The sequence below is a fragment of the Lissotriton helveticus genome, chromosome 5_1 (assembly GCF_964261635.1).
Source record: "Lissotriton helveticus chromosome 5_1, aLisHel1.1, whole genome shotgun sequence".
Lineage (NCBI taxonomy): Eukaryota > Metazoa > Chordata > Amphibia > Caudata > Salamandridae > Lissotriton > Lissotriton helveticus.
In genome coordinates, this window is record NC_136065.1 from 1,923,505,242 (window position 1) to 1,923,518,593 (window position 13,352).

A 13,352-nucleotide genomic window follows, 5' to 3' on the forward strand; every position below is an offset into this window, starting at 1 on the left:
TGAGAACGTTGACACTGGAAACGTGGTCCTATGGGGCAGGATTAACTTTCCCCACTCTCACAACAGAAAATTATGATTGACAAATTATGGATTTTAATTTCTACCATGAGAAAATAAGTAACAATTTTTCTCACTGCCAGCAGAGTTCGCTGTTTTGTGGTAAGGCCACCAATCAAGAAAACAATTTAGGTACAAAACTAACATTACTTTCACAGAGGCCATTGCTACTTAGAACTGCTCTTAGTATCTATGCAATGGACTAATACTTTCAGTGGGAGAGGGGCGGTCCTGTTAGGCTTTCAAATTGAATCCCTTTTTTATTTTGATTTATTTGCCCCACATAGCCTATGAAAACGTAACTTTAAAGAAACAAAACCAATGAATACATCACTCTATGAAACAGACTTGAAGTTAGATGTACTCAATGAGTTGACTGAACACCATTTCTTCATCTGTGGCTAATAAATATTGTATTCATATTCATTAAGCATGCCCCCCCTTGTTGAACAAGGGGCAGATACAACTGTGTATATTAGGCAAGAGTTCTGCAATATGTCAATCAAAGTTTATTTTTTACTCTGCACAACTACATGAAACGTTTTGCAATTTCAGTGATTCTTTGCACTATTACACAACTTTTGTTAAGTTGGTAGAGATCTCTAGGTCAAAGGTCAGCAATTCTGATAAATAAAAATCTAAGAAAACGGTCTAATATTTTTCTGCTGCAATATTTCAGACAAAGGATGTAAGAAGCTAGCTCAACATGCTCTCACGGCGTATTGTTAACACAATGCATTTAATAAAGCAATTTATCAAGCAATGCCCAAATAATATAAAATCAATTTCAATTAAAATTAGGGTTTTCGTGAAATAAGCCCCCTGTCCAAACATTGATTCAATGAACATGATTCACAATGCAAATACTGCTAGCACCTAGCAATAAACACACTACTAATACTAGTATAGCCTTCAGCAGTAAACAATGATAATACTGGCTTCACTGAGCAGGAAATACATACTGTGACATTGGAAATACCGCCGGAAGTGAGTAGGAAACAACCTGCTAACATGGCAACCAATGAACACTAACTATAGTGCAAATACTTCTAGTACTCAGCAATAAACACGCTGATTAACACTGTTAGCCCTAAGTAGTAAATACTACTAATACTGCTAGTTCTAAACAGTAAACACACTGCTAATACAGCATGCCCTAGGGAATAAAAACAATGCTAATACTTCTAGCCCTGAGCAGTAAATACACTGTGAGCAAAGTGCAGAGGACTGCTACTAATGTAAAGTGCCGAGAAGTAGGCACCCTACTAATACGACTAGCTCTAAGCAGTAAATACACTGCCAATACAGGAGGAAAACAGACTCCTAACGCGGTCAGCGCCAACAGGCAAGCATAACTCTTTACTGCTAAGTATGTTAAGTAACCACACCAACGAGCACAAAACACACGCACTGTGACAAACGGTCAGCACTGGGCAGTGAACTTATTGCTGATACAGCACCAAGCAGCAAAACACACTGCTAGTACTGCCTGCAGTAAGCACACTGCTACTACTGCCTGCACCGAGCAGTAAGCACACTGCTAGTACTGCCTGCACCGAGCAGTAAGCACACTGCTAGTACTGCCTGCACCGAGCAGTAAGCACACTGCTAGTACTGCCTGCACCGAACAGTAAGCATCCAGCTAGTACTGCCTGCACCGAACAGTAAGCACCCGGCTAGTACTGCCTGCACCGAGCAGTAAGCACCCGGCTAGTACTGCCTGCACCGAGCAGTAAGCACCCGGCTAGTACTGCCTGCACCGAGCAGTATGCACACTGCTAGTACTGCATGCACCGAGGAGTAAGCACACTGCTAGTACTGTCTGCAGTAAGCACACTGCTAGTACTGCCTGCACCGAGGAGTAAGCACACTGCTAGTACTGCCTGCATCGAGCAGTAAGCACACTGCTAGTACTGCCTGCACTGACAGTAAACACGCTGCTAATACTGCCAGGCCTGAGCAGCAAACATAATACGAATATTGATGGAACTGAGCAGTAAACATACTGCTGATACTGCCTGCGCGGAACAGCAAGAACTCGGCCTGCACTGACAGTAAACATGCTCCTAATAGTCTGCCATGTACAGTAAACATACTGGAAATGCTGACGAAACTGAGCGATAAACACTAGCCATAACGTCAGCACTGAGCAGCAAACTCCTGCTGTTACTGCCAGCACCAAGCAGCAAATACTCTGCTAACACTACCAGCACTGACAGCATGCGCATGGACATAGTATAGTGACCGGGAAGCCCACGTCCTGAGATACCATACGAGTCACTAGCGGGAAAAGGCCCTCCCGTCTCGCAAAAGGGCCCTGGTGTCAGCTCCACCCCCTCTCCCTCCCTCTTGAACCCCCCCCCCCTCCCCCCCACACACAAACACACACACACAAAGACCGTGGGACCCCGGGAACCTGCCACACACTAGACGCCCAATACCTTTTTTGTCGAAAATGTTACTGAATGTGGCGCGGTACCGTACATTCCAGTTTCCCTTCCTCCCGGGGGTGCAACACCGTCCCGGGCCAAAGCATGGCCTCTGCTCGGTGCTAAGGTAGCACATGTCAGCCGCTAAATGCACCCCTAAATATTATGCATTATTATTACACACGGGCATAAGACAATACGGACTACCACTGAATGGCACTTTCTATGGAGGCAAACTGCCCCCTCCCCAAACACACTCCCTTCCTCCGCAAGGCATGTCCTTCCGTGGACAGAGCAAGAGAGCGCCCTGCCTCTTATATTGAGGGACCTTTGAGCTCATCTGACCCAAGGGCAGATGTGGAGGGGGAGGTACGATCTAGTCAGACCCCAAGATCCTACCTAGACCTGAGGGAAACTGTGGCCACGGGAGGGAGGGGGTGTCTTCCTCACACACAATACCCTACCTAACATAAATGGCTTTACTGTTGTTGGCAGACTCAGCTGAGAGACCAACCACTGAATGGGTGCGTGCGAGGAGTCGGGCAGCCTCCACTTCCGCCACGCACTTCTATTTCTAACACTTACTGTGCTGCTCCCCTTCCAAATTCACACCTACTCTAAGGCTCTTGGGTTCAGTAACTATGTGTCCACATAGAACTCCTGAAGCCCACTTGCAATACAAGCACACGCACGTGTAGGTACCCGCTGCCCGAAAGCCTGCAAGCAGAGGGTCCATACCGCCAGCCACGACCTCCACCTGATAAGTGATATACACAACTAATGCAGAGTTTACATTCCGCAAGCACTTGCGGGCAAAGTTAGAAGCGGACTTTGGAGGGCAGTGTGAAAATAAAGGGAGGGTGGGCGATTTAAGAGGCAGACGCTGCGGAAAGTGCAAGAGACGGACTTTCGGACACTGGTGTGTGTGTGAGAAGAAGCAGACGACGGGCAGCGATGGCAGTGTGAGAAGCAGACACTAGAGGGCAGAGGGAGAAGCAGGCAGAGATGGGCAGTTGTGGGGCCTGGCAGAGAAGCCCGGCGTGACGTGCGAGGAGACAGTGGAACAGACAGTGGTTAACAGTAGTAAGTGCAGATGTTGGTTCGAGCGTGAGAAAGGCACTGGTGTGCGGTGTACGGTGAGGGCGGCTGTTAGACGTGTGAGACAGTCTGAGGTGGGCCGTGTGAGGAGACGTGGGAGGAACTAGTGAGAAGCAAATGTTGGTGGGTAGAATGTGGCGACGAGACACTGAGGGCAATGAGAGGCAGACCGAGGATAGCAAAGTGGGGACACGCTGAAAGGGTGACATGGAAACCAGGCTGATGGAGGAGCGCCTAGGCCGTCTAGTCTGGTAAGCAGGTTTCCACTGCTATGCTCCCTCATATCACTAGAAACGGTGCCTGCAGCGTCTCCCATGCACCTATACGCACACACACATCATGACTTTACAATTTCAAACTGCCACTGTAGGCAGTGTGAGCATGTGCCCTGTGTGAGCTGCCCGAGGAGACGCTGGACAAGGGGTAAATACACAGCGGCACGGTCACCAGCATGCGGAGGTGAGCAGTGGCAGAGATACCGGTGTGAGAAGCAGGCACTAGTGAAAAGCAGTCAGAGGTGAACAGTGGTGAGAGATACCGATGGGCAGTTTGCGCACCGCCCCAGGACAGAGTGAGGAGGGGGTACGCTACGAATGTCTCTAAACCCCAGGGCCCTCTGTCCACACACTCACCAAGCCTACACTTATACACATTCTATGGGTCAGCAGCATGCGGAGGTGAGCAGTGGCAGAGATACCGGTGTGAGAAGCAGGCACTAGTGAAAAGCAGTCAGAGGTGAACAGTGGTGAGAGATACCGATGGGCAGTTTGCGCACCGCCCCAGGACAGAGTGAGGAGGGGGTACGCTACGAATGTCTCTAAACCCCAGGGCCCTCTGTCCACACACTCACCAAGCCTACACTTATACACATTCTTTCAGGCGTTTGTAAGGCACAAAATGCGCTGCGATGTAGAATGAAACCCGGGAGGCGCACGGGGTACACTGTAGATGGGGTGGCATATGGGCACTCACCCATCATCATGGGCCCTACACTGAGGGAAACACCGAATGCAGTCGCCCCATCAATGGGAGAAGGCTAGCTCACACATAAACAGGATAGGGAGGTACTCAACGAGTATTCAATACTCGGTGACAATTGAGAGCTACTCGCTGCCCATCAGTACACACACTGGCAAATCTGTTCACAGGTACGCACAATACGAGATAGTCAACCTCATTAGAACTTACAGTGGCAGCCATGCTCACACGGACAGCGAGAAACTCACACGGCCATCAGCACCAAATGTCACCAGTACTCACAATGATTGACATGATCACAGGAACTGCGGTACTCACACTATGAGGCGCTGACAAGCACTACGGTGCTTCAAATAAGATGTACTCACATGGCACCAGCACACATGTGCCCACCCGCCTCCCAGTTACCCCGGTACTCACAGTGGCTGGAGCTGCTCCAGTGCGGGTTCCGAATGGGGGACCCGAAGGGCACGGGGTGTCCCATCCCCTTGTCGGCCATCAGGCAGGCCCGGTTCTGGCTGTAGAAGTCGATCATGATGTACGGGCTGGGGCTCGACACATCCACGCTGTCGTACATCCTCAGAGCCCCCGAGCCCTTCCGGGGGGAGGGGGGTGCGGGCGTCCTGGCCCTCGGGAGGGACCTTTCAGGGAAAGGAGAGTCCAAAAAACAGAACCTTCCACAGCGGCGCCAACCCCAAAAATCGAAAGCAGTCCTGTGGGCCCCGGTCGGCTTGTGTTTTCTCTTTCAAATCCAGTTTCGAATCCATTCAGATTATTGTGGATTTCCAGTCCCCGGATATCCGGACAATCCAAGCTAATTTCCTTACTTTCAAGGAGAAGGGCCTTCCATTCCCTGCCGAGGAGGGCCGATCCGCTTCCCCCCAGTGGCCCTCCGCATCTTTCCGAAAACTGGGGGAAATATAAAATACTCTTGTTTTTTTTTTGTAAACCCGGGGTTCTGGTTTGTAATATGAAGAGGGGGGCCCTCTTGTCCCCTGCAAACCGGGGCTCCCTACCACAAGGGCAGGGTAGTCACTCTAAGGACCTGGGTGGTGGTCTTTAACCCTGGGGACAGGGGTTGGCACTCCTGCACCCCGGTAATAAGAGCCTTCTTGCACGGGCTGAGTCCTGCAACGGGCAGCCTCCTGCAGCAGAGGGACAGCGGGCGCCCAGGGGCAGCCTCCTCCAGCAGACCCTCCTCCGACCAAGACCCTCCGCTGACAGGCGGCAGCAGCTGGATCCGACTGCGGACACTCACCGTCGCCCCCGCGCAGGAATGAACCCTTCCACGGGCGAGGGGGAGCGCCGGGTCCGGCCGCTCCTGGAGCCTGGGTGGAGGGGTGTGCAAGAGGCACAGCACGGGCAGTGGAGGCACGGGGCCGGGCAGTCAGTCAGTCGGTCGGTAGAGTCAGGCGGCAGGAGCTCAGCGCGCTGGCCTCCGTGCGAAGAGCCTGAGCCGGGATCAAGTGTTGAACTGTTGGTATCCGAGCCTCCTCTCTGATCTCCCTCGCTCTCTCTCTCTCTCGGAGGTGGGATCTCCCCCGCCTTCCTTCTCCCTTCAACCCCCCACTGTGGGATTTTTCTTCTGCTCCAGCCTCATTTGCCTAATGAGATGCGGGTGAACTCTCGCTGAACCCTCCCCGCGCACGCCCCCTTCACCTTCCAATGACCCACAGACGGCTGCTGGTTGGTGACTGTGACGTCACAAGTCAAAGCCACGCCCCTAGTGGGCTGCCACTCACCCGCACTTAGCAGGGGCAGGGCATTGCCTGGCCGAGATATACCAAGTGTCCCTGCTGGCAGGGGGTGTCCCCATTCAACACCTCCTATCCCCTCAGGGGGAGCAGACCTGTGATCCTCTAAGCCTATTAGGATCAGCATCCAGGAGGAGCAAAGGGCAGGGAAACCCCTGCCCCCACCCCGGAAGGTGAGCCCTCTGGTCCCGTTTCCTATAAATAACCGGAGTAAGCATCTATGTATACTTAGTGTGCTTAAATCCGCCGGAGAATTAGAAGCGCTATACAACTATATACAGTGCATAGGGCTGCGTACAGTTATTCTCCACTAAAGTATACTTTACTGCCCATGTGTTGTTGTAGAAATGTTTCTCCTCGCTCCACACTTCCCTCTGTACAGCACTTTAATATCCCCGGAGATAATAAAACCAGAACACACAATATATATATATATATATATATATATATATATATATATATATAGGCATATATGTATATTTTCATGGGTGGGATGGTGTCACGTGCAATATTATTCGGTATTATTATATTGCTGGAAGTGATATTTTGGGTACAAATATAGTACTCTGTGTTGCAGGTATGTGATCATGGACTGTCACTGGATATTAATATAGCACACCGTGTTACTGGGTTTTAATTACTGTACACATTACTAGGTGGGATAAATGTGCAAGTTATATTTTCTGCATATCAGGACAGTGCTATAGATAATATAGCTAGTTGTTAATATATGGTTACGTGCTTCTCTTTAATAATATAATACTCCATGTTACTGGATAATAATAGAGTGCCCTGTACCTCTCCACTCACCAACCACTTCTCAACACTGCATCCTACAATGCTCATCTTTTCAAAGACCTCACCAACATCCGCCTTTGTCTCAAAGCCACCTGTGAAGATGATGTTTTTTACCATTATCCTTCTTTAAAGCTCTCTGAAAAAGTTCTATCACCCACATTCACCCCTCCTTCCCTCAGGCGCTTCCATAAAGCTCTCAAGACAGACCAGGTCCTCCCATTCATGAAGAAACCCACACTAGGCCTTGAGGACCTTGCCAACTACTGAACAATCGGTCGTCTTCCTTCAGCAGCAGAATAACCCAAAAAGCTGTATATGCAGCACTTCCAGAACCCTCTAAAACAATGTTGCCTTTCTACCAAAGGAAGTGAAACCATTCCTCTCAGAAAGCAACTTTAGAACTGCTGTTGAACCCTCTTATTTTCACATCTGGGTGGTGGCAATGTCCTATTTCACGCTCTCCGAGACTACACAATGGCCCATGTAATTTCATTTTGCATGCAGCACCATGCCTCCTCCAGGGCTTGAAATATAAGACCAGATCATCGCCAACCTTAACTGATCTCCACTGGCTGTCCTTGCCAGCCCGCACGAAGAAGCAATTACAACTGGCACCACTGCCTATCTGGCTGACAAGTACCATCTCCAGAGGATATTGGCAAACCTGCAGCCATAACACCATCAGACTGGAGACGAAGTACAAAAAAAGAGAAAATAAGGTAACTGTCCATCTCAGTTTATACACCCAGGATCTCGAATGACATCCCAAAACCCACAGGGCTGCACCAACACTGCCCCGATTTAAAAAAAAAATCTTTTTATTGACCATAAAAACAAGCTTCAGATCATCATCAATTACATGTTTGTAGTATAGCATAAGCATTATTACAGGCGTCCCACAACATGGCAAAGAACATTTACACTTGCTTGCTGATATAATCCTTGCCATCTATGAACATAGAAACATCTCACCTCTTGGCAATTGCAAGCATACCCCCTAGGGCACGGCCCACTGGCCTCAATATTTTGCCCACTCCCCCCATATCTTTTCACCTTCACGTGGGCAGCCCCGACTGGTATATTACCCGCTCCGCACCCTGACACTAATCCAGATCTTTTTTCCAGGCTGCCAGTGTGGGGGTTGTCACTGCCCCCCACGCCTGAACACTGTTTCTCTTGGCCACCCTCCCAGCCAAGGCCAACCAAGTCTTAGCCCATTGTGGCCAGGTCGTATCTCCCCTTACTCCCAGAATATGCCACCTCAGCTTAAGCGGGACGTCCCCTCCCACCACCTTCGCCATCACTCGGGTAATACCCTCCCAGGATGTTTGGATTTTGAGACAGGTCCACAAGATATGAAAGAAGGACCCAGATTCGCCACAACCTCGGACACATTCATCTGTTGTACATTTACCCACGCGTATGAAAACCATACGTAAGGCATATCATCTGTGAAGAATACGGAGCTGGTCAAGCCTAAAGCGTGCCCGAATGGCTATTTCTCTGGGGCTCTGTAAAGCTTCGGCGCCCAATCATCGTCCTCGAGCAGGCCCACGTCCGACTCCCAGGCCTCACATAGGGGGCCCAAGCAGTCTGGGGAATTGTACATAAGCTTCGTATACGTGAGAGATGTAGCCTTGTCAATCATGGGATCTAAAAGGAGGCGGTCCTCCAGTGGCGAATACTCTGGTATCAGGGTGCCCACCTTCAAGTGATGGTGAAGTGCGATTCTAAGCTGTCGGTATCGGAGGAACTCCCCCCTCCCCATTTGGAACTCCTCCCTCAATGTGTCAAAATCCATAATTTTGCCTCTTTTCCAGACATCTCCCAATAAATCAATCCCAATGAAGCTCCATTTCCGAGAGCCCTTTAGTCTCCGCAGCTCGCCCAAGTAGTCTCCATCCCATAGAGGGGTCTGTTCCTTAAGCTTAGTCTCCCACCCGGTCATTTTATTCGCCTTATGCCATACTTCAATAACTGTGCAGGTGTGTACCGGAAGGAGTGGGTTACTTCTGCGTTTCCGGTACAATTCCGCCCGATAGTTACCATTGGCCATTGATAGCCGGTCCACTCTGTACGCCGGCCCCTCAAGCCCAACCATTAATATTAATGAGTTGGGAGGCCCAGTAATAGTGTCTAATATTAGGAACTGCCAAACCCCCATCATATATCCATCGCTGGAGTTTCTTGAGCGCAATCCTGGGGCTGCCACCTCCCACAGCAGCGTGCGTTGTTCGGATTCAACAGAGATGAAGAATGTCTCCGGTATCCGAAATGGTGTATTTTGAACTATATATAATAGTCGGGGGAAGAGCCATCATTTTAAAGAGAACCGCTGTGCCCGCCAAGGAAACAGGCAGTCCTCTTCAGTGAGTCATCATCTAGAAAACACTGCTCAGATTTAGGAAAGAGTTCAGAACTCACCTTTTTAAACAGAACTATATCATGATGCTGTAACAGTCCACATTCACCCCTAGACATTAGGTACACTCCAATCATATGCAGGCAGTGAGAATGGATACAGCATCGCTACATTGCCCTTCTTGCTAGGTTTGTGCACTGAGGCAGAGACCCATGGTCTTTGGCATCAGAACTGCATTGAGCTTTACACCAGCTGAATGACAATGGGGAGCAGGTGTGTTCTTCCCAGTGATTTCTTGAGAAAAGGAGCCAGTCCACTTACACATGTATGCACCAGTTCTATAATTTTGACCTGACTCTGTCCTCAACAGGAAGCTAATAAGGATAGGAATATGGCAAAAGTGTGGCATAGCAGGACTGCTGGGCACCAAGTGTCATTCTGGCTGCAGTACTAGCATAGACCAGAGATGAGTAATCAAATCCCTGCATAAGCCCAGGTAAAGGGAGGTCCTGTTATCCAGTCGCTACCTAACAACAGAAGAGACAGCTGTTTTCCTCCCATTTAGAGTAAAAAAAGGAATGTAGGTCTCAGTTATTTCCTATGAAAAAAGCAAGCAGAGCTAATTATATCGCGCTGTGCTGCCATGGTCAAGTCTATCAAGCCCGGCTCCTTATGGACCTCCCTTCCAGAACCTCTGCCAGACCAGCGCTGAAGGCCCTACATTGGCTTCCAGTGCGGCAGAGGGTAGAATTCAAGGCGATGTGCACTGCCCACAAACTCCTCAATGGTCTTGGCCCTTCTATCCTGAGAGACATGGTCACCCCCTACAAGGCCCCTAGACTCCTACGCTCTGACAACGAACGCCTGGCCACCGTCCCGAGATTCAGGAAGGCACGCACTGGCGGTAGACGGTTCGCAGTAAAAGCGTCTGCAGGATGGAACTCACTCCCCCGCTTCCTGCGACTGGAACCCTGCCACCTCCTCTTCCGTAAAAAACTGAAAACTCTGCTTTTCCCCAAATAAGCTCCCCTTCCCCCTCTGGTCTCCACTTGTATCATTAGCGCGGGGATGCCTCCGGGTCACCAGGCGCTTTATAAATCGCTAAATAATAATATAATAATAATAAATATGTTAAATTGAATGCATAGGTACTCAAAAACACTGTTGGAAAGGCCCAAATCCAAGGGTTGGAGGTGGTTACGGCCATCGAAGGGCCAAAGGTTGCTATGGCCATCCACAAGCAGAACCTCTGTTTTCTCCATCTGAACCGCAGCCAATCGGGTCCATCCATTCCAACACCTTACGCACGCACTTCTGCAGATGAAAACCTTGACCATCGTACCAATCCAAATGTAAGCAGATTTGGATATCGTTAAGGTTCATAAAAAGCAGAAGGTTGCTGAAGTGGTATCCTGGACAAACACACAACCATTTCCCCTTTGCAATAGGTACTTACTTACAAGGTGCAAATTATTTATGGTTTACCCTGACTATAGTGAATTTATCCCTCACAGCTTCTATTTGATCAACGTCAACTCTGTCAAGTAGAACATAATTACTGCTATGCAATACAGCACGTGTGCGCTCCAGGTGTGCACGTCCAGGACCCTATATAACATTTGCTAGGCCCATATTATAGATATTGAACACACAGGAAGTCAGTGATGCACCCTGAGGTACCCCATAACAATGCCATGAAGTGCATCAAGGAGAAAAGAAAAAAACAACCTTGTGTCTCACTCATCTCACAAAGAGCTTCACCAGTCTGCCATTTTTCCTACATCTGCTTACTGGCACCTGCCTAGAAGAATGACACGGCAGACTATGTGAAATGCTGATCAGCGATCAAATAAACTAAGAGTGGTAACACCACTGCCAACTTCCATTACCAGCTGTTCTTCAAAAGCTATCGGGACCCAGCAACAGCACTGAGAAGATTGACCATGGAGAACTCTTGTTGTATTTCTATCTAGGACCCTAATTCAATATTCCTGATTTATGCCCTTATATGGCTATAATAAATAATATGCTTATAAAGGCATAAAAATCATATCCACATTTAGTAATAGCCCATGCAGTCCAAATACGGCAAGGCTACTCCCCTAGACTCCTAGAAAGTACAACGCGTTCTTTAAACAAACCAAACCTCGAGCAACCTGGGAATTCCCCTTGCTTTTGTTTTGATTTGTCCTAGAACTCCTGTGAGCACTGAAAGAACGGCCAGTTCTTAGTGACATCTTTATTGACGTCTTATGTCCAACCTTACGTCAAACCCGGCACCTTTCAGGTATAAATATACCAACGTTGCCTTAAGCAAACACACAGTGGTTTGGAGCAGAGCAGCTATCTACTTGCCCGAGAGCCCAGCTGATGCGAGAGCCCACGGACGCCGCCCCTTCCTTTTGACGCACTGAGAGAGACGCTGTCTTTTCTCCAGCCGAGAAATCCAGCTCCGGTGTTTTCAGCCGCCCTTGCGGGTTGCTGGGATATCGAGTCCTGAGAAAGAGATACCAGACCTCCTGCTTTCTATTACCCAGGTACGGAGCTGACTAAACCCTTAAAGAAAATTCTTGCTTCAGATTCTTGGCAAAAAGAAACTTAACTTAAACTGCTACTTACTTACTCCTTCCCACGTATTAGGCTTAGGTCAGGTACACCGGGGTAGGCGTATTTAGAAGCACCAGTTGAGTACGTTAGTCAAAGTATTTATGTATGTATATATTCTATCTATTTTAAAGTATCATATGGCTAAGAAACCATATCAATGCTTTTACAGTATTATTTTATAATACTCCTTTAACTGTACGCACTTTACTTTATACTAAGTATTGCAATTGTGGCAATTCATTTTTCCTGCATGAGAAAGAAGACTGCTCAATAAATAACACCTTTTATTGAAAACGCCCGTCTCTATTCTCTGCACTCTGGTGAAACTAAGTATGCACGATTGACTGAGTAAAATAGCGGTCTATTTTTTTCACACGACTATAGAGATACACTCTTATTCTGAGGGAGCAAAGTTGTCATGTTTATGGTTGTCAGAAGCTAATCCCTTCTTGTCTATCCAGGGAAGTTAAACTCCTCCTTGTTTATTCGAGAACGTTTCTAGTGACCTCTGAGCTAGCTGGCAAAACTAATTAAGTCTAATATAGTCAGTAGAGACCTAGTCAACCTCCGTCCTACGTCTACACTGCTGTTTATATTATTCCAATGCGCAGAGCCTATTGGGAATATAGGAACTACACTACACTCTTATGGAGGAACCCTTCCACTGGGGCAGAGATGGTCAGTTTCTCATAATTTAAGTTCTAGACGCCTTGCAGTACAGTGGATCACTCAGACTCTTCCAACTTGGTCTGGACTCAACCAGGGTGAAGAGAACTCAATTATGTTACAATCCGAATCCTCATACCTATGGAATTAGGAAAGGAGAGAAAAGTCTCAGGCACTGAGTGTGAGCGGGATGGTATATAAATCCAAGAGCAGCAATACCAACCTTTGGCACAACTACGATCATGCTATCAGTTCCTTCTAGAGCGCTCAATCCAATGTTTTTTTCTGATGATGTTAATGCAGAAGTGCTTAACAATATCCTTCACAATTAGAATCTTTACAGAGAGCCACAATGTTTTCCTTTTTCTGCAAAAACTTTTTTAGAAGGGGTCTAAGTCAACAGGGACTAAATCACCATGGTGATATAATACTTTATTTGATTTGTTAAAATCATTAAAGGGTGGATCTTACCACCATGTGATAAACATCAACATCTTTGAGTCAGCATAAAAACAACATAAACTGGCACAAGCCCCAGTGTCCTTATTGACTTTGCACAAATATACATAGAAAAAAATCACCACGGTTGCTAAGTCGGTGGCG

General features: G+C 48.0%; 1 protein-coding gene across 6 annotated transcripts in view; it reads right to left on the reverse strand.

The window, feature by feature from the left end:
* The window catches only part of RARA (retinoic acid receptor alpha), a 400,739-nt gene that overhangs the window by 111,265 nt on the left and 276,122 nt on the right, over positions 1–13,352 (reverse strand). The window contains exon 1 of one of the 6 annotated variants that reach the window (XM_078645525.1): positions 4,983–5,196. The exons of 4 other annotated variants lie outside the window; for them this stretch is intronic. In XM_078645525.1, the coding sequence (XP_078501651.1) occupies positions 4,983–5,139 (157 nt within the window). In that variant the 5' untranslated portion in view covers positions 5,140–5,196. Of the gene's footprint in view, positions 1–4,982; positions 5,197–13,352 lie in introns of those variants that run through there. One more of the 6 variants, XM_078645524.1, reaches the window with a different exon arrangement.